This window comes from Plecotus auritus (assembly GCF_963455305.1).
Source record: "Plecotus auritus genome assembly, chromosome: 2".
NCBI classification, from domain to species: domain Eukaryota; kingdom Metazoa; phylum Chordata; class Mammalia; order Chiroptera; family Vespertilionidae; genus Plecotus; species Plecotus auritus.
In genome coordinates this window covers 34,378,350-34,401,768 of record NC_137771.1, presented here as the reverse complement: position 1 = coordinate 34,401,768, position 23,419 = coordinate 34,378,350, and the positions used below count along the sequence as shown (strand labels likewise).

General features: G+C 40.4%; 1 protein-coding gene across 7 annotated transcripts in view; it reads right to left on the bottom strand.

Moving 5' to 3' along the window:
- Positions 1 to 23,419, bottom strand: part of TUT4 (terminal uridylyl transferase 4) — a 122,147-nt gene that overhangs the window by 71,363 nt on the left and 27,365 nt on the right. For all 7 annotated transcript variants that reach the window (XM_080657219.1, XM_080657220.1, XM_080657221.1 and 4 more), the window contains exon 2: positions 13,546 to 14,426. In XM_080657219.1, the coding sequence (XP_080513345.1) occupies positions 13,546 to 14,329 (784 nt within the window). In that variant the 5' untranslated portion in view covers positions 14,330 to 14,426. The remainder of the gene's footprint in view (positions 1 to 13,545; positions 14,427 to 23,419) is intronic.

Here is a 23,419-nt window from a genome sequence, read left to right as displayed (position 1 = left end):
TTAGAGGAAATATTTTAATATTGCTATTTGCCCTTTCTCTATAATAGAAGTGTCAGAGATGAAAGAAAATTAGTAAAATGTATATGAAAACATTCCTCCTGTCAGAGTCTGGGGCACACCACAGGACCCAGTCAAGTCCCCGCTCACCCACATGCACCTCAAAATCACATGAAACCCAGACTTGGCCATCCCTCCCCACATTGGGCTAGATCCAGACCCGGCCAGTCCCACCTTTGTCAAGCCCTGCCGGGCAGGGGGCGTAGCCTCAGATCCCCTGGCCGGGCGCCAGGATGGGGGTCGTGGCCTGAGGTCCCCCAGCCCAGACTGGGGCAGAGGGTGTGCCTTGAGGTCCTCCATAAAGCCCCGCCAGGTGGGGAACACGGCCCGAGATCCCCTGTCAAGCCCCGCTGGGTGGGGGGCATGGCTGAGGTCCCCCTTCAAGCCCCACCAGGCGGGGGGGGCACAGCCTCAGGTCCCCCAGCCCAGCACTGGGGGGGGGGGGGACGCAGCCTCAGGTCCCCCATCAAGCCCCACTGGGCAGGGGCGCAGCCTGAGTTCCTCCTACCCAGCACTGGGGGTGCACCTTGAGGTCCCCCATCAAGCTCCGCTGGGTGGGGGGCACAGCCTGAGGTCCCCTGTCAAGCCCAGCCAGGCAGGGGGACACAGCCTCAGGTCCCCTGGCCCGGTGCTGGGGTGGGGGACGTGGCCTGAGGTCCCCTGTCAAGCCCTGCCAGGCAGGGGTGCAGTTTGAGGTCCCCCAGCCTGGTGCCAGAGTGGGGGGCATGGCCTGAAGTCCCCTGTCAAGCCCCACCTGGTGGGAGGCATGGCCTGAGGTCCCCTGGTCTGGCGCTGGGGCTGGAGGAACAGCCTGAGGTCCCCTAGGCCAGCACCAGGACGGGAAGCGCACCTTGAGGTCCCCTGTCAAGCCCTGCCGGGTGGGGGCACAGCCTGAGGTCCCCTGTCAAGCCCTGCTGGGTGGGGGGCACGGCCTGAGGTCCCCTGTCAAGCCCCACGGGGGCGGGGGAGGGCGTAGCCTCAGGTCCCTGCTAATTGCTCCTTAAGGCTCCTTATGGGAACCTGGCCTCAGCTGTGGGTGCAGCCATCTTTGTGACGGAGTGATGGTCAATTAGCATATTCCCTCTTTATTAGATAGGATTTGCCCTTTGCCAGGGGTTGGGACAGTCCTTATATTCATGAAGGCAGTAAACACTATACCAGGGGTGGGCAAACTTTTTGACTCGAGGGCCACAATGGGTTCTTAAACTGCACCGGAGGGCCGGAACAAAAGCATGGATGGAGTGTTTGTGTGAACTAATATAAATTCAAAGTAAAGGAATGGAGGGGAGAGCAAGAGAACCAGATAGAACAGCCGGATCTGGCCCACGGGCCGTAGTTTGCCCACGGCTGCACTATACAGTAATTCCAAGCTGTAGTAAGTGCTATAAAGGAAAAAAGCATGTAACTGAAAGGGAGACCAACTTTAAATATGAGAGTCAGGGACAGTGTCTCTGAAATGTTAAGCTAAGACCTCAAGAAAGAGAGCTATGCTATCTATATCTCTAACCTTATATCCTACCCTAACATTTCTTACTTCATTCGTACCACATATGCTGGAATGGATCACTGCTACTTAAAGTCTCAATATCTTTACATACGCTTTTCACTCCACCATTAAGCCCTCTCCACTTCAACTAGTAATGTTTACCTGTCCTGCAAAATTCAGCTTGTCACCTGTTTCAGAAAACAGTTGACATTCTTTATCCTATATAATCCTATATAATGAAAGGCTAATATGCAAATTAACCAAACGGCAGAACAAACGGTTGCTATGATGCGCACTGACCATCAGGGGACAGACGCTCAATGCAGGAGCTGCCTCTGGTGGTCAGTGCACTCCCAGGGGGAGCGCTGCTCAGCCAGAAGCCGGGTTCACAGCTGGCGAGCACAGCGGCAGTGGCGGGAGCCTCTCCCACCTCCGCTGCAGGCGGGCGGTAAGGAGTGAGGGGTCCCGGACTGCGAGAGGACGCAGCCCAGTTTGAGAAACCCCTCTTCCCACCCCCCCTCCCAGTGCACGAATGTTGTGCACCGGGCCTCTAGTATTTTAATACAATGCCTATACCAGAGATGGCACTTAATTAAAGTGTGCTGAATAAACTAATTTGGATGTACCTAAAAGCACTCCTAATAGTAAATGCTTAAGGATAATCAACAAATCTATCCATTCTGCCCTCAAATGCCAACTACATGCCAGATACAAGAACTCTGATGGTCAATTTTACCTTTTAACAGCACTAGTTTTCTGGACAAAGAAGAAATACTGTACCTCTGGAGGTGATATATCTCCTACCATAAAAGTGGAGAATAGGAAGGCAAACTCTAGCTTCAAACATTACAGGTCTCACTAGGTCAGCTAAGTGTTTCTTAAATTATTGTCGGCAGTCCTGGCCAGGAAGCTCAGTTGGTTACAGTGTAGTTCCAATACATCAAGGTTGCAGGTTCAATCCCTGATTAGGACACGTACAATAATCAACCAATGAATGCATAAATAATTAAGACAACAAATCAATGTTTCTCTCTCTTTTTCTATCGAAAAAATTCAATCAATAAAAGTAATTATTGTCAGGTGAACAATGATGCAATTTGCAACTGTGTCCTAATATTTGGAAAAAATAATTTAGTCTTTTAGTAATAATTTCATGATTGAAATGTAAAAGAAAAGGTAAAATCCTAGTCTTATTTCAAGATTTCATGAAAAAGGATAGCAGCAAGGAAATAATATAGTATTCTAACCTTCTTCTCTATATGTACAACTTGCCCTGTATGACAATAATTTGAGAAACACTTAGTTTAACCTAGTGACACTTCTAATATTTGAATCACTTCTTGAAACATCTTTATGAAAGAGTTTGCCTTCCTAGTCTCTGCTTTTGTGGTAGGAGACACATCATCTCCAAAGGCACACCAGCAAATCCTGCATAATTATCACTTTTACCAATATGAAGCATTAGAGAAAGCTCTTTCTTTAAAAGTAAAAAAATGTATCAAATTATTTAATTTCCTGAAATCAACACCAAAATTAAATAACATCAGACATAATTTCCCAAACTATGCTTCACAGAACACTAGTTCCTTAAGGTATTAATACTCTCACAAAAAGAGTTGAAAACAGGTATTCAAACTAAAACCTGCACATGAATGTTCATAGCAACACTATTTACAACAAAGGTGGAAACGACTCAATGTCCATCCTATTAATAAAAGCCTATGTGGTCGTCACACCCTCACGCCGCAATAAACGATCACCAGGAGGCGGCATGCGCAGCAGGCGCGCGCAGGTGGGCGGGGGCTTGACACTGCGTGCGTGGCGTGGAGGCAGGGCCCGCAGCTCTGTGTGCGAGGCCTGGGGGTCCCACAGCTCCGCACAGCACGGAGGCGGGACCCCAGGCTCCAGCCTACCTCTTTGGGGCAATCCATTGAGGATCCCTGGATGGGTGGGTGGAGCTCCCACACTGTGAGAGGGCACAGGCCAGGTCGGGGGGGACACCCCCCCGCCGCATGCACGAATTTCATGCACCGGGCCTCTAAGTCACTAAATAAATGAAGACATAAAATGTGACATATCTATATGATAGAGTATTATTCAGCTGTCTTAGTCAGTTTAGGCTGCCAAAACAAAATTCCACAGACTGGTGGAATTAAACAACAAGAATTCGTTTTCTCACAGTTCTGGAGGCAAAAAGGTCAAGATCACAGTGCCAGCAGGACTGGTATTTGATAGAAACTCCCTCACTGGATTGTAGGCAGCTACCTCACATGGCCTTTCCATGGTGCATACACTGAGAAAGATCTTCCTCTTCTTCTTATAAGGCCTCATGATTTATCAGCTTAGGACCCCACCCTTATGACCTCATTTAATCTTAACTAACTCATAAAGCTCTTATCTCCAAATACAATTACACTGGGAGTTAGGTCCTCAACATAGGAATTTTGAGAGGAACGAATGCAGTTTATAGCATCAGCATTAAAAAGGAAAGAAGTACTGCTATATACTACATGAATGAACTTTAAAACATGATGTTTAATGAAGGAAGCCAGACACACAAACAACACATATTGTAGGATTCCATTTCTATGAAATATTTAGAATAGGAAAATACATAGAAACAAAAAGCCAATTACTGGTTGTCTAAGGCTGCAGCAAGGGGGAAATGGATTTCCTTTTGGGGTGATGAAAAATTCTGCAATTAGGTAGTGGTGATAGTTGTATAACACTGTAAATGTACTTAATTACACTAAACTGTACCTTTAAAATAGTTAAAATGGGCCCTAGCTGGTTTGGCTCAGTGGATAGAGCACCGGCGTACGGACTGAAGGGTCTTGGATTCAATTCCGATCAAGGGCACATGCCCAGGTTTAGGGCTCGATCCCCAGTAGGGGGCGTGCAGGAGGCAGCCAATTAATGATTCTCTCTCATCATTGATGTTTCTATCTCTCTCTCCCTCTCCCTTCCTCTCTGAAATCAGTAAGAATATATTAAAAAATAAAATAGTTAAAATGGTAAATCTTATGTATTATACCATACACAAAAAATTAAACATAGAGTTAACACTGACTCAGTAATTTGACTCCAACATATATATCAAGGAGAAATGAAAACATACATCCACATAAAAACGATTAAACAAATGTTCATAGCAGCATTCATAATAGCCAAAAGATGGAAACAATTCAAATATCAACTGATAAAAGGATAAACAAAATGTGATATAGCCATACAATGGAATATTATCGCTATATAAAAAAGGCTAAGTGACCGACCATATGTCCGTCCGACTGTTTGACCGACCGACCAGTACACATGATGCGCACTGGCAATTTAAAAAGAAATGCTGACTCATGCATGTGCGATTCATATAAAGCTCTCGGAATGGGTATTATTGAAATGATTTGTAATGAATCTATTATTGAAGCTACCTTTGGAAATAGTATATCTATAGATAATATTAAAAATATATATAAACGAGCGATTCTTTGTCCAAAAAATGAGCACATTCATAAATTAAATGAAGAAATTTTGGATATACTCAATGGAGATTTTCACACCTATTTGAGTGATGATTCCAGTGATTCAATGGATGATGCCGAAAAGGAAAATTTTCCCATCAAATTTCTTAATATTATTACTCCTTTGGGAATGCCGAGTCATAAATTAAAATTGAAAGTAGATGGAATCATCATGCTACTGAGAAATCTTAATAGTAAATGGGGTCTTTGTAATGGTACTAAATTTATTATCAAAAGATTGCAACCTAACATAATCAAAGCTGAAGTATTAACAAGATCTGTGGAAGGAGATGTTGTTCTAATTCCAGTAATTAATTTGTCCTCATCTAACACTGGCCTCCCATTTAAATTAATTTGAAGATAGTTTCCCGTGATGCCAGCATCTAATTGCAGAACTTTTTCATTAATAAATGACTATTAATAAATCACAAGGACAAACTATAAACAGAGTAGGAATATTCCTATTTAAACCCATTTTCAGACATGGTCAATTATATGTTGCTTTCTCTCAACTTCAAAGAGCATGTGACGTTAACGTTGTAAATACTTCATCACAATGGAAATTAGTCAAGCACTCTGAAAGTGTTTTTACTCTTAATGTGGCATACAGGGAGATATTGGAATAAGTTTAATCAATTTATCAGTCATTGCTTTTATCAATGTTTTTATATCATGTTTTTGTTGTTGTTATATCATGTTATTGTTTGTTAATCAATTTATATATTATTTTCATATACACTTTACTAATTTTCTTTCATCTCGGACATCCCTCTTGCAATCTGGGACCGCTGGCTCCTAACCACTCACTTGCCTGCCTGCCTGATCACCCCTAACCACTCTGCCTGCCAGAATGCTCACCCCCAACTGCGTCCCCCCCAACCACCGCCGGCCTGCTTGCCCCCAACTGCCCTCCCCTCCTGGCCTAATTGCCCCTAACCACCTCTGCCTTGGCCCCGCCACCATGGCTTTGTCCAGAACGACATCCGGAAGGTCTCCTGGTCTAATCAGCGTATTACCCTTTTATTAGTATAGAGGCCCAGTGCAAAAAATTCATGCACTTGGGGGGGTGGTCCCTCAGCCTGGCTTGTGCCCTCTCAGTCTGGGAGCCCTTGGGGGATGTCCGACAGACGGCTTAGGCCCGCTCACTGCAGGCCTATGCTGTCAGTCGAACATCCTTAGCACTGCCATGGAAGCAGGAGAGGCTCCCGCCACTCCCACTCCACTCGCCAGCTGTGAACCTGGCTCAGGGCTTCTGGCTGAGCAGCGCTACCCCTGTGGGAGCGCACTGACCACCAGGGGGCAGCTCCTGCATTGAATGTCCCAGTAGTCAGTGCACATCATAGCGACCGGTCATTCTGCCATTCGGTAGATTTGCATATTAGGCTTTTATTATATAGGATAGGCAAATCTATATATATAAAAGCCTAAGCGACCGAACAACCAAACGACCGGTCACTATGATGCCCACTGACCACCAGGGGGCAGATGCTCAATGCAGGAGCTGCCCCCTCGTGGTCAGTGTGCGCCCACAGCCAACCTCTTGCAGCCTGCCAACCTCCCGTGGTCCCTCCCCCCAGCCGGCTGGCCCCGATTGGAACCTCCCGTGGCGCCTACCCCCAGCAGGCCAATCTCCCACAGCCCCTACCCCTGGCCAGCCAACCTCCCGCAGCCCCGATCAGCCCTGATCACCAGCCAGGCCAAGGGAACCTCCTGTGCACAAATTCGTGCACCGGGCCTCTGGTCTATATATAATAAAGAAAGTGGGTTAATAGTTGACATTAACTAGGAGAAGGGGATAGTGAGTAGCTGCTACTGAATATGAAGTTTCTTTTGGGGATAATAAAAATGTTCAGGAATTAGACAGTGATGTCTACACAACTTTGTGAATATACTAAAAAACACTAAACTGTACATTTTTAAATGGTAACTTTTATGGCATGTGAATTACATCTCAAGAAAACTACCATATAAAAAGATAAAATTAAAAATATGATAGACAGTGATAAGGACTATTGCGAACAATTAAATAGGTAAAAGGATAAGGAGTATCAAAGGTAGAGGTGAGGGTTATAAATTTTAGATGAGTAGCCCAGCAAAAGTCTTACTGAAAAGGTGAAGAAGGTAAGAGATATCCATATGGACATGTGGGATGAGTGTTCCAGACAAAGGAAAAGGCAAATATAAAGGCCATTAGGTGGACATCTGCCTTCATATTTAAGGAACTGAAAGAAAACTATGCAGTTGGAGCAGAGAGAATGGGTAAGAAATAGATGAATGAAGGCAAAAAAACAGGGTAGTGTCACAGATCATGTGGGGCCCTGTAAATCAAATCAAGGACACTAGCTTATTCTGCTGTATGGGAAACCACTAAAACATTTTGAACAGTAGTAACATGATCTGAATAATTTTAATAGGATCATTCTAGCTATGTTGAAAACACAATGAAGGATGGTGTAAGTGAAAGTAGAGAGATGAGTTTGGTTATGCTGCTGAAAAACATGATCCTGACCAGCAACATAAAATTCACTAGGGAACTTTTTAGAAATCTAGTATCTCAGGCCTCACTGTAGACTTTCTAAATAAATCTGAGGATGGAGCCCAAGAATCTGCATTTTAAGGTGACTTTCAGATGATTCATATGCATATTGTTTGAGAAGCCCAGATCTAGAATACTCCCCCCTCAAATATTCACCAGGCTCACTTTCTCACCTTTCCTTCAAGTATTTGCTCTAAGGTCACCATCTCAGTGACAATTTAAATTTGAAATACCACCAGAATAGCATCATTCCCTATAACCTTTTCTATTTTTCTCATTAAATTTATCACCATCTTATTATATACTTTTGTTATTTACTGTATTTGTTGCCTTCTGCAACTCAGAATATTAATTCTATAAGAGCTGTGTAGTCTGTTTTATTCATTGCCATATTCCTAGAGACTAGATCAGTACTTCATACCCAGCAGACACCCCAAAAAAATATTTATTGAATGAATAAATGGCTAAAGAAAAGATGGTGGAAGTACTAGATGTGAGGTAAAGTTAGGCCTAGTGAAGATCAGTCCACTAGTATCAAGTGGGCCTGAGAGTAATCATATTTCTATAAAGCCTATTAAGTCTAAATAGATCCAGGTATAAAGGTTTTATTTACAAAGGGGTAATCTAATGAGAAATAATTGAAATGTTATTAATTTGGATTTTTTATATGATAAAAAAGTGCTAAACAATTACATATGAATATGATTTCAAGGCAGATATTATACATATTAAAGATAATGCTTTAAAATATGAGAAGCACTTATTTATGAAAATGATTGCTATACAGTAAATCACTCATCTTAATTTGCTAAACCAAGTCTCCCAAAAGGATCTCTACCTGGTCTACTATCTTCCTTAAGCTAGTTCAGCTTTTCTCCATGTTAACAAATAAGAAAATTGCATTTAATTGGAAAAATAATAATAATAAAGGATACTCATTACTATTGCATGTCTATGTCAGGCACTATATGAACATTCTATAGTGGATTATTTCACTTAACTTTCATAACATAGGCAGCAGCATCTCTACTTTTTAAAAAATGAGAAAACTGATAAATGCTTTAAAAGACAAGCAACTTATGCAAGATTATTAAGTGTGGAAGATGAGATTCAAAACCTATGTAATTTAACTAAGAGCCCACACTCTTAGCCATCCCACTGTCACCAGATTTATTTTAAAAATACAATCTTTAAATCAGATTTTTCACTAATTCAAATAATGAGACCTCATAGTGATTTTATGCAACTTTAATAATTCACATACTATCATACTTAAATTTGCCATGTCTACCAATACTATTATTTATTTGATACTGTCTTTAAATTATTTTTTGCCTTATCTTAAGCCTTATCTATAAAATTATAAAGTTATTTTATCTTTTCTGTCTTCAAATCTTTATTGTTGAGAGTATTACAGATGTCTGCCTTTTTTCCCCATTGTCGCCCCTCCACCCAGTTCCTACCTTGCCCCATACCACGCCTTCAAAACCCTTTTGTGTTTCTATAGGTAAGATTTTTGGTTAATCTTTTCTTGCCCCCTCTCCCTGCTTCCCTCAAGATTCATCAGTCTCTTCCATGTTTCCATGCCTCTGATTCTATTTTATTCACCAGTTTATTATGTTCATTAGACTTCTTGTTCATTTATTTTGACTTTTAGATTCAACTGTTGATATTATTTATTGCCATTATATTGTTCATATTTTTTCTTTCCTCCCCATCCTCTCCTCTTCCTCCCCCTTCTTCTTCTTCTTCTTCCTCCTCCTCTTCTACTCTTCAACATTTCATGTAATACTGGTTTGGTGGTGATGAACTCCTTTAGCTTTTTCTTGTCTGGGAAGCTCTTTATCTTACCTTCAATTCTAAATGATAGCTTTGCTGGGTAGAGTAATCTTGGCTGTAGGTCCTTGCTTTTCATCCCCTTGAATATTTCTTGCCATTCCTTCTGGCCTGCAAAGTTTCTGTTGAGTAATCAGCTGACAGTCGTATGGGTGCTCCCTTGTAGGTAACTGACTGCTCTTCTCTTGCTGCTTTTAAGATTCTCTCTTTGTCTTTAACCCTTGGCATTTTAATTATGATGTGTCTTGGTGTGAGCCTCTTTGGGTTCATCTTGTTTGGGACTCTCTGTGCTTCCTGGACTTATAAGTCTATTTCTTTCACCAAGCAGGAGAAGTTTTCAGTCATTACTTTTTTCAAATAGGTTTTCAGTATTTTGCTCTCTCTCTTCTCCTTCAGGCAACCCCATAATGTGAATTTTGGTACACCTGAAGTAGTCTCAGAGACTCCTTATACTATCTTCATATTTTTGGATTATTTTTTCTTTTTGCTCTTCTGATTGTGTGTTTTCTGCTTTCTTATATACCAAATCTTTGATTTGACTCTTGGAATCCTCTCCTCTACTGCTGAATCCTGTAAGTTATTCTTTATTTAAGTTAGTATATGCTTAATTTCTGACTGGTCTTTTTTTATGTCTTTGACATTCTAAGATCCTTGAAAGTCTCACTAAATCCCTTGAAACCCTCATTAAGTCCCTTGAAGCTCTCATTCAGATCCTTGAGTAATCTTATAACCATTGTTTTGAACTCTGTATACAGTTGCTCCCGTTTCTTTCATTTGTAACATGTTTCTTTGTCTCCACATTTTGACTGCTTCCCTGTGTTTGTTTCTAAGTACTAGGTAGAGTTTCAATGTCTCCTGGAATTCTTACAGAGTGGCCTTGTATAGTAGATGTCCTGTAGGGCCCAGTGGCTCAGCCTCCCCAGTCACCTGAGCTGGGCACTCTAGATGTGCCTGTGTGGGCTTGTTGTAGTTGAGCCTTGATTGCTGTTGACGTCACTGGGAGGAGTTGACCTCCAGGCCAATTAGCTGTGAGGACCAGTTGTGACTACAGTAGAAGAGCTACAATGCAGGAGAAACTCCTAAGGAGCAGGACATGCTTCAGTGGGGCTTTGATGCTCACTAAGTCTGCTGCTTGAGTGTGCTTAAGGATGTGTAGAGTTGTAATCTGGTATGATCTGAAGCTGTCCACCAGATGCACTAGCTCTAGGACCTCCAGGGAGGTGCAAAGTAGACCACTGCCTGGGGCTATGCAGCAAGAACTACAGAAAGATCTGCAAATGGCTGCTATTTGTATTGGGTTAGGAAGTGCTCAGGCGAGGTGAGGCCCAGCTGTGAAGCAAAGCAGGCTGCTGCTAGAGCTGGGTCTTAGGCCTTTTATTGATAGATTTGGGACCCATTGATACCAGCTGCAGCTTGTTTTGACAGGTTTTAATGAAGTCTGAAGCCTGAGCCAGGACAGGCCATTCCTCTAGAAAACCTGCTGCAAACAGCTTGGGTGGGGCTGCAAATTGGATGTGGCAGGGTCTCAGGGACTCACCAGGGCTGAGCAAACAGTGAGTCATGCTGATTGAACTCAGATATGGCTGCCAGCCATCTCTGTGATGGGGGATGTCCCAGCACAGGAACAATGATCCCTATGAGCATCTCCATCTGAGAAAAAGCCACCCCTGAGTTCCTGCCCCGATGCCAGACAGTCTAGTTCCTCCCCATATGTGTCTAGGTCCCCCAAAGCAGCCTGGCGCTTTGACTCAGAGAGATCAAGTCCGTAAGTTCATGTGCTGGACCTTTAAAAGGAACACCTGGGTCTCCAGCAGCCTCCATGTCACTCAGCCACAATCCCAGCTGGTTTTTACAGCCCAAAATTATGGGGATTTCTCTTCCCAGCTCTGAAACCCTAGCCTGGGGGTCTGGCGGGTGGCTGGGATCACCTGCTTCTCACAGGCAGCCTCCAGAGACTACCTCCCTCCCGATTAAAAAACTGACACACGTGGGTTGTCAGACCAGCCCATTCCGCACCTCCACACAGCTACCAGTCTCGATGTGCTTTCTTCTTTATTTCTCTAGTTGTAGGACTTCCATTCATCCAGCTTTCAGGCGGTTCTGAATGATGGTTGTTCCATATTTTAGTTGTAAATCTGATGTGGTTGTGGGAGGCGGCACGTACCGGCATTTAACTATGTCGCCATCTTGGTTCTCTCCTATTTTTTCTTATATACCTAAGTTTTAAAGATACTACTAAGTTTTTTTAAATGGTCTATCAATATAACATTATCTGGCCCTGACTGGTTTGGCTCATTGGATAGAGCGTCAGCCTGCGGACTCAAGGGTCCCAGGTTCGATTCCGGTCAAGGGCATGTACCTTGGTTACGGGCACATCCCCAGTGGGGGGTGTGCAGGAGGCAGCTGAATTTATGTTTCTCTCTCATCGATGTTTCTATCTCTCTATCCCTCTCCTTTCCTCTCTGTAAAAAAATTAATAAAATATATTTAAAAAAATAACATGAACTGTATACTACCATAAATAAAAAGCTTTTTCTGAACTCTCTACCAGTCTTTCTCAAAGCGTGGCAAATAATGATTTAGAAGTAGCTTTTTCTTTTTTGTCTATGTATCATGAAAAGGCTTTATTCTTTTAGCCACAGAAGTATTAAAAAAGACTGTCAAAGAAAAATCATTAGACAAAAATCAGAATTAAAGTACTCAAAAGACAAGGATAATATTTACAAACAATTAATTAAAACTGAGATTAAAATCCCAGAAGAAAATGAATTTTACAATGATAATTCTCAAGTCAATTGCAATAGTGTCCTAATCAATCCCTGCTTCCAGCCTTGTTACTGTCAAAGAATTTGCTGTACTGTAGCCAAATATATACATAGCACTATATCTTGCTTAAAATTATTCAATGGCTTCTCAAAACATCCTATATAATAAAAGACCAGTGACCATAACAGCAGAATGACCACTCGACCAGTCACTATGAGGTGCACTAACCACCTTTCAGTTTAATTCCCGCCGGCCGGCAGGCTCAAATCACTAATGGCGAACAGGAAACTGGGGTGGGTGGCAGTGGAGGGTGGGACTGGCAAGTGGCCTAACGGGCAACCTCTTGGTCCCTCCCCCTGGCCCACATGGTGAACAAGGAACCGGGGTGGATGGCAGGGGATGCAGGAGGCGCCAGACCAAGGTCCCCACCCAGCTGGTTGCTCCACACACAGAGGATGACCTGCAGTGGGGGCAGAGCTGGCGAGTGGGTGGGACCAGCTGACCTCTCGGTCCCTCCCCCACCTGGCCGGCTGCCGGCAGCTGGGGAAGATGGCCCTGATCGCAGGCTAGGCCTAGGGACTGTACCCACACACGATTTCGTGCACTGGGCCTCTAGTTCATTTAATAAAGTCCAAACTCTTTATAATGTCCTAAAAGACCCTTTATCTCCAATTCTTGTGTACTTTTCAGATATAACTTTTGCACTTTCCCCTTCAATTCACTGTTCTAGTCAAATTGAAGTCTCACATTTATATCATGCATTTTTTCAACCCAAAGTCCAAATCTCTCAATTAAATCATGTGCATTCTCAACTCAAGTTTTTGACACAACTAAATTACCACTATATCTGTATTACCCCAATCTAACTAGAAGCTTTCTTGAGGTCTGGGGCTGTGATGGGGGGGAGGCGGGGGGAGAAGTGTTCTTTTTTGGTTGGTATTTTTGGTTTTCCATTGTAAACACATGCTTGTCACATAATAAAAACTCAATACATACATGTTTTATAAATAAATCAGAAATATATTTAACAGGACCATTTAAAGAGTATGAGAGGAGGGGGGAGGGAATAGGGAAAGAGAGGAAGGGTGACAGGAGGGGAGGGGAGGAAACATACTGACTATATTGACTACAGGAGTCACTAAATATATATTTGCACAAGCTTTTTACCTACTATAATAAATGTAAAATTCTTTTTTTAGCTTAAAGGGCCATATTATTAATATTCTTCTGAATTTTAAAGTGGTGAAAATAAAAATGGGGGTAATTTAAAGAATGTTAATATAGGAAAATCCGCCCCCCCCCCCAAAAAAAAAGACTTGTGGAATAATCTAATTTGTACTTACTCAAATCATCCGATATGTCTTCAATTCCTGATGCACTATCATCAGAATCACCAGTATTATCTGTAGATGTTTGTTGCTTCTGAGATCGTGGTGAGTTTTCCGGAGCAGATTTTTCTCCCTCTACATCAATATTCACCTTTTCAAGAGAAGTACAAGAGCTTGGAATTTTTTTCCCAATCTGCTGTAATTCTGTCTGCCTTATGTTTTCTTTCAACAGTGAACTGGGTACCCTCTCTGCTTCTGCTGATGAACTAGGAACTTTTTCTGATTTCATCTGAGAACTAGGTGCTTTTTCTTTCTTCTGTGAACTAAGTGCCTTTTCTGCTATCGCTGCCTGTGAACTGGGTGCCTTTTCTGTTTTCACTGGTGAATTAGGTGACTTTGTCAATTTTTCTGCTTTTGCCTGTAAACTGGATGCTTTTTCTACCTTTGCCTGTGAAACAGGTACCTTTTCTGTTCTCACAGGTGAATTAGGTGACTTTTTTGCTTTACAATGACTTTGATCTCGAAGAACTAACCCCAAATCTTTGGGGCCTGGAATATTGGCAACATTTACTTTACATGATTTAACTTCTGTTTTTTCTATACAAATATCATTTTGCTTATTTTTTTTACTACTATTCCTATTTGGGGAGCTGATCCCAATTTCTTTTATGGATTTATCATTTCTGGCTTTCAAAGTTTGATTAGTTATAACTTTAACTGTTTTGCTTTCTTCAGAAAGAGCCCAAGCATTCTTCTTTGGTTCATGATTTTCATTTTTAGAGGTCTTAGACTCTTCCATTATTTGAAAAGCTGCTTCTTTCCAATTGTGATATTGTAAAATAGCAGATCTCCAGTAGTTTGAATTGCTTCAAATCCAGTTTAGGCAAGCAACCAATCTATGGAATTAAAACAAAACAAAAACAAAAACAAAAAACCCTGTTATTTAAAATGCAAAACTCACTTTTTAAATTTGATGAGACATTAAAAACTTTTAAAATTTATTCTCAAACTGAAATAATAGTAAAAAAAAAAAATGTTTAAGCTCTGAAAACTATATGAGAAAGAATTAAAGCCCACTTAGTAAATTATAGCCAAATTCTCATAAAGGAGGTTCTAATGTAATTATGGCAATAAGTCTCAAAACAAGGGAATTTTAGAAGTAAAACATATTAATAAGAATTTCAACTAAAAGGAAAATGATTGTGATGTACCACAGTTAATATAAAAGAGAATAAAACAAAGGAAATACAAGAATTCCAATCTAGCCCTAGCTGGTTTGGATCGGTAGATAGAGCGTCAGCCTGCGGACTGAAGGGTCCCGGGTTCGATTCCGGTCAAGGGCACATGCCGGGGTTGCGGGCTCGATCCCCAGTGAGGGGCGTGCAGGAGGCAGCCAATCAATGATTCTCTCTCATCGTTGATGTTTCTATCTCTCTCTCCCTCTTCCTTCCTCTCTGAAATCAATGAAAATATATATTTAAAAAAAAAAAAAAAGAATTCCAATCTATATGCAACATAGCAAATCTATACTAATAAATGGGTAATATGCTAATTAGACAAGACATCTTCCGAACAACCTTCCAGATGTCTTTCCAGACAAAGCCATGGTGGTGGGGCCAAAGCAGAGGCAGTTAGGGGTGATCAGGCTGGCAGGCAGAGGTGATTAGGGGCAATCAGGCAGGCAGGCAGAGGTGGTTAGGGGCAATCAGGCAGGCAGGCAAAGGTGGTTAGGGGAGATCAGGCAGGAAGGCAGAGTGGTTAGGGGCAATCAGGCAGGCAGGCAAAGGTGGTTAGGGGAGATCAGGCAGGAAGGCAGAGTGGTTAGGGGCAATCAGGCAGGCAGGCAGGTGAGTGGTTAGGAGCCAGCTGTCCCAGATAATGAGAGGGATGTCTGACTGCCGGTTTAGGCCTGATCCTGCAGGCATTGGGCCTAAACCGGCAGTCGGACATCCCCTGAGGGGTCCCGGATTGGAGAGGGTGCAGGCCGGACTGAGGGACACCCCCCCCCCATGCACGAATTTCGTGCACTGGGCCTCTAATCAGTTTACAAAGCCTAAGTGGTAAGATCTTGTCCACATGTCTTTTCTACTAAACGCTACATATTTGTACCACTAACCTTTTAACTCGACTCTCTAAACATGGGGATACAATTTCAATATATTTTCTCCACCTCTGAAGTATAAAGGACTTTAAATTCTTAAGAGGTAAAAAAAAATTTTTTTTAATATAAACCCAGAGTTAAAAAATGACAGTAAAATTTTGTATATTATAATGATGGGTATATGTCAGTATACATTTGTCAAAATGCATAGAATATATTCCACTAAGAGTGAGACCCAATGTAAACTATGGACTTTGGGTAATAATTATGTGTTAATGTATGTTCCTGGCTGTAACAAATATACTACTCTGCTTCAGGGATGTTGACAATGGGGAAGCTATACTTTGGGGAGAAAGGGAGTATTAAAGGTACTCTGTACTTTCTGTTCAGTTTTGCTGTGAAACAAAAACTGCTCTAAAAAGTGTTTTTACAAAAAGATGATAAGAACACTAATATCAGAGCTCTGTATTTTGTTCTAAAATATAATAGAAACGATTTTGCATTTACCAGAGAATACAAACCATAAACAAATTAAAAGACTGCATTTTCTTAAAATATTCTATTAGAACTATCTTGCATACTATATCATATGGAAATGAGGATTTTTGCTGTTCACTGTGCCCTTTATGCCTTAAATTCAGACCTATGCCTCTAAACAAAGATTAATAACGTAAGTAAAAATTAGAGTCAGCAATAACAAACTGCATGTGTAGCACTTTTGATTTTACTTGGTTAATTTATTAAATTACATATTTGGGCAACAGAATACCTCTAATAATATAAGTATACATCATATAAACACAAAAATATTATCTAAAATAAAAAGCTCAGAACACAGGTTGTTTACTCCCAATTACCTATATTTATGCCAAAGAATATTTCAAAAAGAAATAAATAGAAAATACACTTAACTAGTTGTCTCCACTGAAACATCTTATTCGACTTGGACCCAGTTTTTATAATTCCTATTTGTAATACAATTCCCTACATTCTCTGTCTAGATTATCATCCTTTATTTTTATTTTTTTAAAATATATTTTGATTGTTTACAGAGAGGAAAGGAGAGGGATAGAGAGTTAGAAACATCGATGAGAGAGAAACATCGATCAGCTGCCTCCTGCACACCCCCTACTAGGGATGTGCCCGCAACCAAGGTACATGCCCTTGACTGGAATCGAACCTGGGACCCTTCAGTCCGCAGGCCGATGTTCTATCCACTGAGCCAAACCAGTTAGGGCTATCCTTTACTTTTTTAAAAAACTTATTAGTTTTTCTAAATTATTTTATAAAGTAATATTTCAAAATATGACAATTAAAATTTAAGCCAAAACCATACTAGATTTCACCATTAATTTTTTGTTGAACTAACATTATTTTCTGATAAAAAGCTACAGCACTTTTATACAATAAATATCCTGGGTTTGGAACATTTGAATTTATTTAATTAATACATTTTCTTTCATTACTTTTTAAATTTTTATTTATTGATTTTTAAAGAGAAAGGGAGGAAGAGAGAGAGGTGGGGGGTGTAGAGTGAAAGAGAGAGAAACGTCGATTTGTTATTCCACCTATTTATGCAATCATTGGTTGATTCTTTTATACTCCCCAAGCAGAGACCGAAACTGCCATCTTGGTATTAGCAGGAGGAAACTAACCAACTGAGCAACCCTGCCAGGGCTCTTTCCTTATTTTTGGTAAGCTGTTTTACTGTCAAACAGTTGTCAAATATTTGATTATGCCTAAATTCTTATAGAAACTGCTGCAGGTTCCTAATTTTAAAAATAAAAATGGGTACTATTTCTGAAAGATTAGTTTTACCTAATACAATAACTGAAATATTTTAAATTTCTTAATACTATTCTACAATCAAGACCCTTGAATAATTTTGTAGCTGTCATCTTACTGACAAAGACCATAAATAATAATAAAGATTTGCTACAGCAACACTGATCCACAATTCTGTTTAATAAATCTTTATGGACACACTATTGCTCCACTCAATAAAAAAACTTTACATATCAAGATTGTGTATATAAATAAAAGCTACAAAGATTTTTAAAAATCAATATATACTTAATTAATATAAGTAAATGCTAGTAAGGAATACAAAATTCTGAAAAGTGCCAGGTTTCACTTTAAGGGAATAATTTGTTTCATGTAACTAAAATTACATTTACATTTTTAATAGGAAAAATGTGTTATTAATAAGAAACCAAACTATATTTATTTTCTAATCTTCCCCACCTTTTCTTATAAGAGTAGCAAATGCCCTATTGCCTCAAAAAGAAGTGTGATAACTTTATAGCAAAAACTTCTACACCCTGGTCAGGTAGCTTAGTTGGTTAGAGCATCATCCAATATACAAAGGTTGTAGGTTTGATCCTCCATCAGGGCACATACAGGAATAAACCAATGAATGCATAAATAAGTAGAACAACAAATCTCTCTATCTCTCTCTCTTCCTCTCCCTCTCCCAAGAAACTTTTAAAAGCACTTCTGAATTCTATAATTGTAAGGTAATAAATTGGTAAGATAATAAATCTGTAAGATTAGTAGCAATGTGTTACAGCATCAATAAGAAACTAACAAAATGAAAAAATTGCTGTTTTTACCTTTTTCTTTTAAACTATCAACAGCATAAAAATTTCCCCAAAAAATTATAATTCCTAGAAATACAGTTCTCTCTGAGACAGAATTTTGAAAATAAGGTCCACCGCTTCCCAGTGCACACTCATAGCAAAATAGATTACAACTAGTGAAATTAAAGCAGTAATAAAAAAAGCAAAACTCTGAACAAATAAAATTTCACCATTCAAAGAAAAACACCTTCTCCAATTATTCAAAAAAAATTAAAGAGAAGGGAAGACTCCCAAGCTCATTTTACGAGGCCAGTATTATCCCAATTCCAAAACCAGATAAAAATACTACAAAGAAAGAAAATTATAAGCCAATATATCCCTGATGAACATCAATGTTAAAATCCTCAACAAAGTATTAACAAACCAGATCCAGCATTAAAAAGATCATAGACCATGTATCTTCAGAATACTAACAATTTTAAAAGAGGAAAGAAATGTGTGCTGAGAAAATAAGATTTTTATTTATAAAACAATATTTTAAAAATATATATATCTACTCCAGACTGGTGCCTTCACATCCATCTTTTCCTGTTGCACATTGAAGTATTGGAACTGTTTCAAGAGAAGTTTTTGATATCTTTCTATAATAATCCATCATTCAATTAGCAGACTGGCCTACAAGTTCTGGGGCCTGAGATTGAAAAGAGTTGTTTGAATACACTAGCTAAGGAAGTTTACCTGAAATAACTAATGGAGAACCTAATCACAGCAACAGTTACTGTTCAAGTAACCCTTCCATGAAACAGATAGGGAAACTACTTACTGTATGGCATAATTCCACAAAGTTATCACAATCTTCTACTGCTTAAAAACAAACAAGTAAATAAGCAAACAAACGAACAAACAATCTTAATGAGCCCTGGCTGGTTTCGCTCAGTCAGCCTTGGGACCAGAGAGCAGCAGGTTCAATTCCCAGTCAAGGGCATATAGGAGAACCAGTTAATAATGCCGATTTTTTTTCAACAGATGGAGTTACACATGTTGATATATATGCGATTTGATATATATGCTATTTTGTTGTATTGACAGCAAGCTTCAAAACTTCGTATGTCAAATTTGCTGAAGATGTTAACATCATAGATATTTTTACGCTTAAAAATATCGAATTTCGTGCCAAAAAAAGAGCATTTGCAGGAAGTTTTAATTCATTACTTTATTTTGAAGAAAAAGTTATTGTATACTTCGGGAAGCTTATGGTGAACATGCTCCATCTCAAGATACTTGTGAACGCTGGTTTAAACGCTTTAAAAGTGATGATTTTGATGTGAAAGATAAGGTCCAGGTCAATCGAAAAAGTGTGAAGACCAACAATTACAAGCATTATTGGATGAAGATGTGTGTCAAACTCAAAAACAACTTGCAGAAAGATTAAATGTTGCTCAGCAAACAATTTCCGATCATTTACAAGCAATGGGAAAGATTTTAAAGGAAGGAAAATGGGTGCCACATCAACTGAACAAAAGACAAATGGAAATCCGAAAAGTCACTAGTAAAATGTTGCTTCAACGGCACGAAAAGTCTTTTTTGCATTGAACTGTGACTGGCGATGAAAAGTGGATTTATTTTGAGAATCCCAAATGCACAAAATCATGGGTTGATCCAGGTCAACCATCAACACTAACTGCAAGGCCAAATCGCTTCAGAAAAAAGACAATGCTCTGCGTTTGGTGGGATCAGGAAGGTGTGGTGTATTATGAGCTTCTAAAACCAGGTGAAACAGTTAATACTGATTGCTACCGATAACAAATAATCAATCTGAACTACACTTTGGTAGTAAAATGACCAGAATGGGCCAGAAGACACGACAAAGTAATTTTGCTTCATGATAACGCACCATCACACACTTCAAAACCAGTTAAAGACACGTTAAAAGATTTTGCCTGGGAAGTATTAACCCACCCGCTGTATTCACCAGACCTTGCTCCTTCAGATTACCATTTGTTCTGATCGATGGCACCCGCACTTTCTGAGCAGCACTTCAAAACGTAGTAAGAAGTAGAAAATTTGGTCTCTGAATGGTTTGGCTCAAAACAAGGGAAGTTCTATTGGGATGGTATCCACAAATTACCTGAAAGATGGGGGCAATGTGTAGCTAGCAATGGACATTACTTTGAATAAAGCACCTTTGATGTTTCTCTTGAAATTATCGTGTTTTCTTTGATTACAAAATCCGCCTTTATTAACCGGTACACCTAGTACCTGGGTTTCAGGTTCCCCAGCCCAGTAGGGGCGCCTGCAGGAGGCAACCAATCCATGTGTCTCTCACATGTTGATGTTTTTCTTTCTCCCTCCTCCTTCCTCCCTTCCACTCCCTCTAGAAATCAATGGGAAAAATCTCCTCCAACCACAGAGACCTAATAGCTACTGAGTGACTCTGAACAAAAACGCACTGACCCTCTCTGAGTCATAGATTTCTAAACTATAAAATGAGTGGCTGAAACAGGCTATCTTTAGAGTCTACTCCAACTAAAATATTATGATTTTATGCAAATCCTAAAACAGTGATGCTAATTTATATTGGTTCTGATAATTTTACCAAGTTATAGAATATTACCAGGATCTCTTTAGCTCCATAAAGGCACTGCATTTATACAGATGGATATTAACAAGACGTATTGTGGTGATGATTTCAAAAAATATGCAAGTATGGAATCATTGTGCTGTACACTTGAAACTAATATAATACTGTATGTCAATATTACCTTAATAAAAAATGAAAGAATAAAAGACACAGCAATTGTAAACAATGCTCTCCTTCAAGAAAAAAGCTTGCTATGCAAAAGAATTGCACATAAACTAAGACTCCAGAAACTGAATTACTATACATGGTATGTGCTTAATAGATAAATTCTAAATGAACATATTATTAAGCATTTTAAAAGGCATTAAATGCTTAAATAATTATATAACCTGGCATATGTCTAGTTGCCTATAATAATAAAAGTGTAATAGGCAAATCAACCAAATGGCCGAACAGTGGAACGACCGTCCAGACTACCATGCTATGACACCCACTAGTGCCAGCCAGCCAAGGCAGGTGCGATGCGATTGGTCGGGGGCCCAGCCATCACCCCATGATCGACCCCCAGAGGGAGGCCCAGGCCACCGGCTGGGGGGTCATCAATCGGGGGGCTCCACGATCGCCCCAAAGAGAGAAGCCCAGGCCACCGACTAGCGGGCTGTGGCGGGTGGAAGGGGACTCACTCTGCGGAGGTGATCCATCGCAGAGCCCCAGCCAGGTGGGCAGTGCCTACCTCTTTGGGGCGATCGATCACCCACAGAGGGAGGCCCAGGCTACCTAGCCAGCGGCGCTGCAGTGGGTGGGCAGGGCTTCCCTCTATGGGGCAATCGATCACAGGGCTCCTGGACTGTGAGAGGGCCCAAGCCTGGCTGAGGGACCCCCCCGCCGCCCCCACCCGAGTGCACAAATTTCATGCACTGGGCCTCTAGTATAATTATAACCAGTTGGTTATTTTTAAACAATGAAATACAAGCAATTAAGAAACCAAGCTTAAAACATTGATTACCTTTAATGCAGTAGCTCTCAAATTTTAGCATTCATTATCTGGAGGATCCCATTCCCAGAGTTTCGGATTCAGTAGGTATGGGATAGGAACCTGAACTTTTGCATTTCTAACAAGCTCCCAGGTGATGTCCATATGGCCAGACTGGGAGCTATACTCAAAGAATCCATGCTCTAAGGAGTGGTTCTAAAAGTAGAAGTGAAGGGAAATAATCTTACACACAATGAAAAATTTTATTCCTGCTGGTCAGCCCGCTAAATTGTTGATTTTGCTTACCATTATATCTTCAGTGCCTAGTACAAAGTAGGAATTAATAAATTTGTTAAATAGATTAGTGAAAAATTAACTTTTTACATTCTGTTTTTATTAATTTGAGAGAGGAAGGGAGAGGGTGAGAGAGAAACATCGATGTGAGAGAGAAAAACCAATAAGGTGTTTCCCACACACACCCTAATTGGGGATCAAGCCAGCAACCTGGGCATGTGCCCTGACCAGTAATCGAAGTGGCAACTTTTCAGTGCACAAGATGATGCTCAACCAACTGAGCCACAACAGCTGAGGCAGGGTAAGTTATTTTTAATTGTTCACACTTTAAAAATAAAATATAACAAATCCAATGTTTAATTGAATAACTTACATTGTCTACAATGTAACTAGAAAATGTCTCTCTTCCAGAAAGCCTTCCCTAATCCATGCCATACCTTCCTAACACCTAGGCTGGCCTCTTTCTATGAACTTTGCTCTTACCTTTCTCACAGTACTTAATAGTCTTCATGTGTTTGCTTCCTATCTGTACAACTGAGTTTTTTCCAATTTGCTTTTTTATAAAATAAATACAATTACATAGTTCAAAAAGTCAATAGTACTTTAAGGCAAACAGTGTTATCTTACTACCAATCTCTCTTCTCAAAAGCAACTACTTTCAACTCTTTTAGTTGTTTCTTCTGAGACTTATCTCCATATTTCTAGATTATGCTTAAACTGATACTTATTTTGTATTGGCTTTAGATATCTACTGATTTCCTACTATGGAAGGTAAGAATTTGGCTGTCTCAAATACTCTCCTAGAGACAGAACTGTACACATACATCCATTCCCATCCCACCCCCATCCTACCAGGATGATTTTTTTTTTTATATATTTTATTGATTTTTTACAGAGAGGAAGAGAGAGGGATAGAAAGTTAGAAACATCGATGAGAGAGAGACATCGATCAGCTGCCTCCTGCACGCCCCCTACTGGGGATGTGCCCGCAACCCAGGTACATGCCCTTGACCGGAATCGAACCTGGGACCCTTTAGTCCGCAGGCCGACACTCTATCCACTGAGCCAAACCGGTTAGGGCCTTCTTAAGAAGAAGAAATAAAAGATCGAAAACATGAACAAAATGACAATAAATGCCTATCTATCATCAACTGAATCTAAAAATCAAAATAAATGAACAAGGAATCTAATGAACAAAACAAACTGATGAATAATGTAGAACCAAAGGCATGGAAACATGGAACAGACTGACAAATCCCAGAGGGAAGGGGAGGGGGGCTGAAAAAAGATTAATCAAGGAACTTATAGGCATATATGCATTACCTATGGATACAAACTATAGGGTGGTGAAGGTCTGAGGT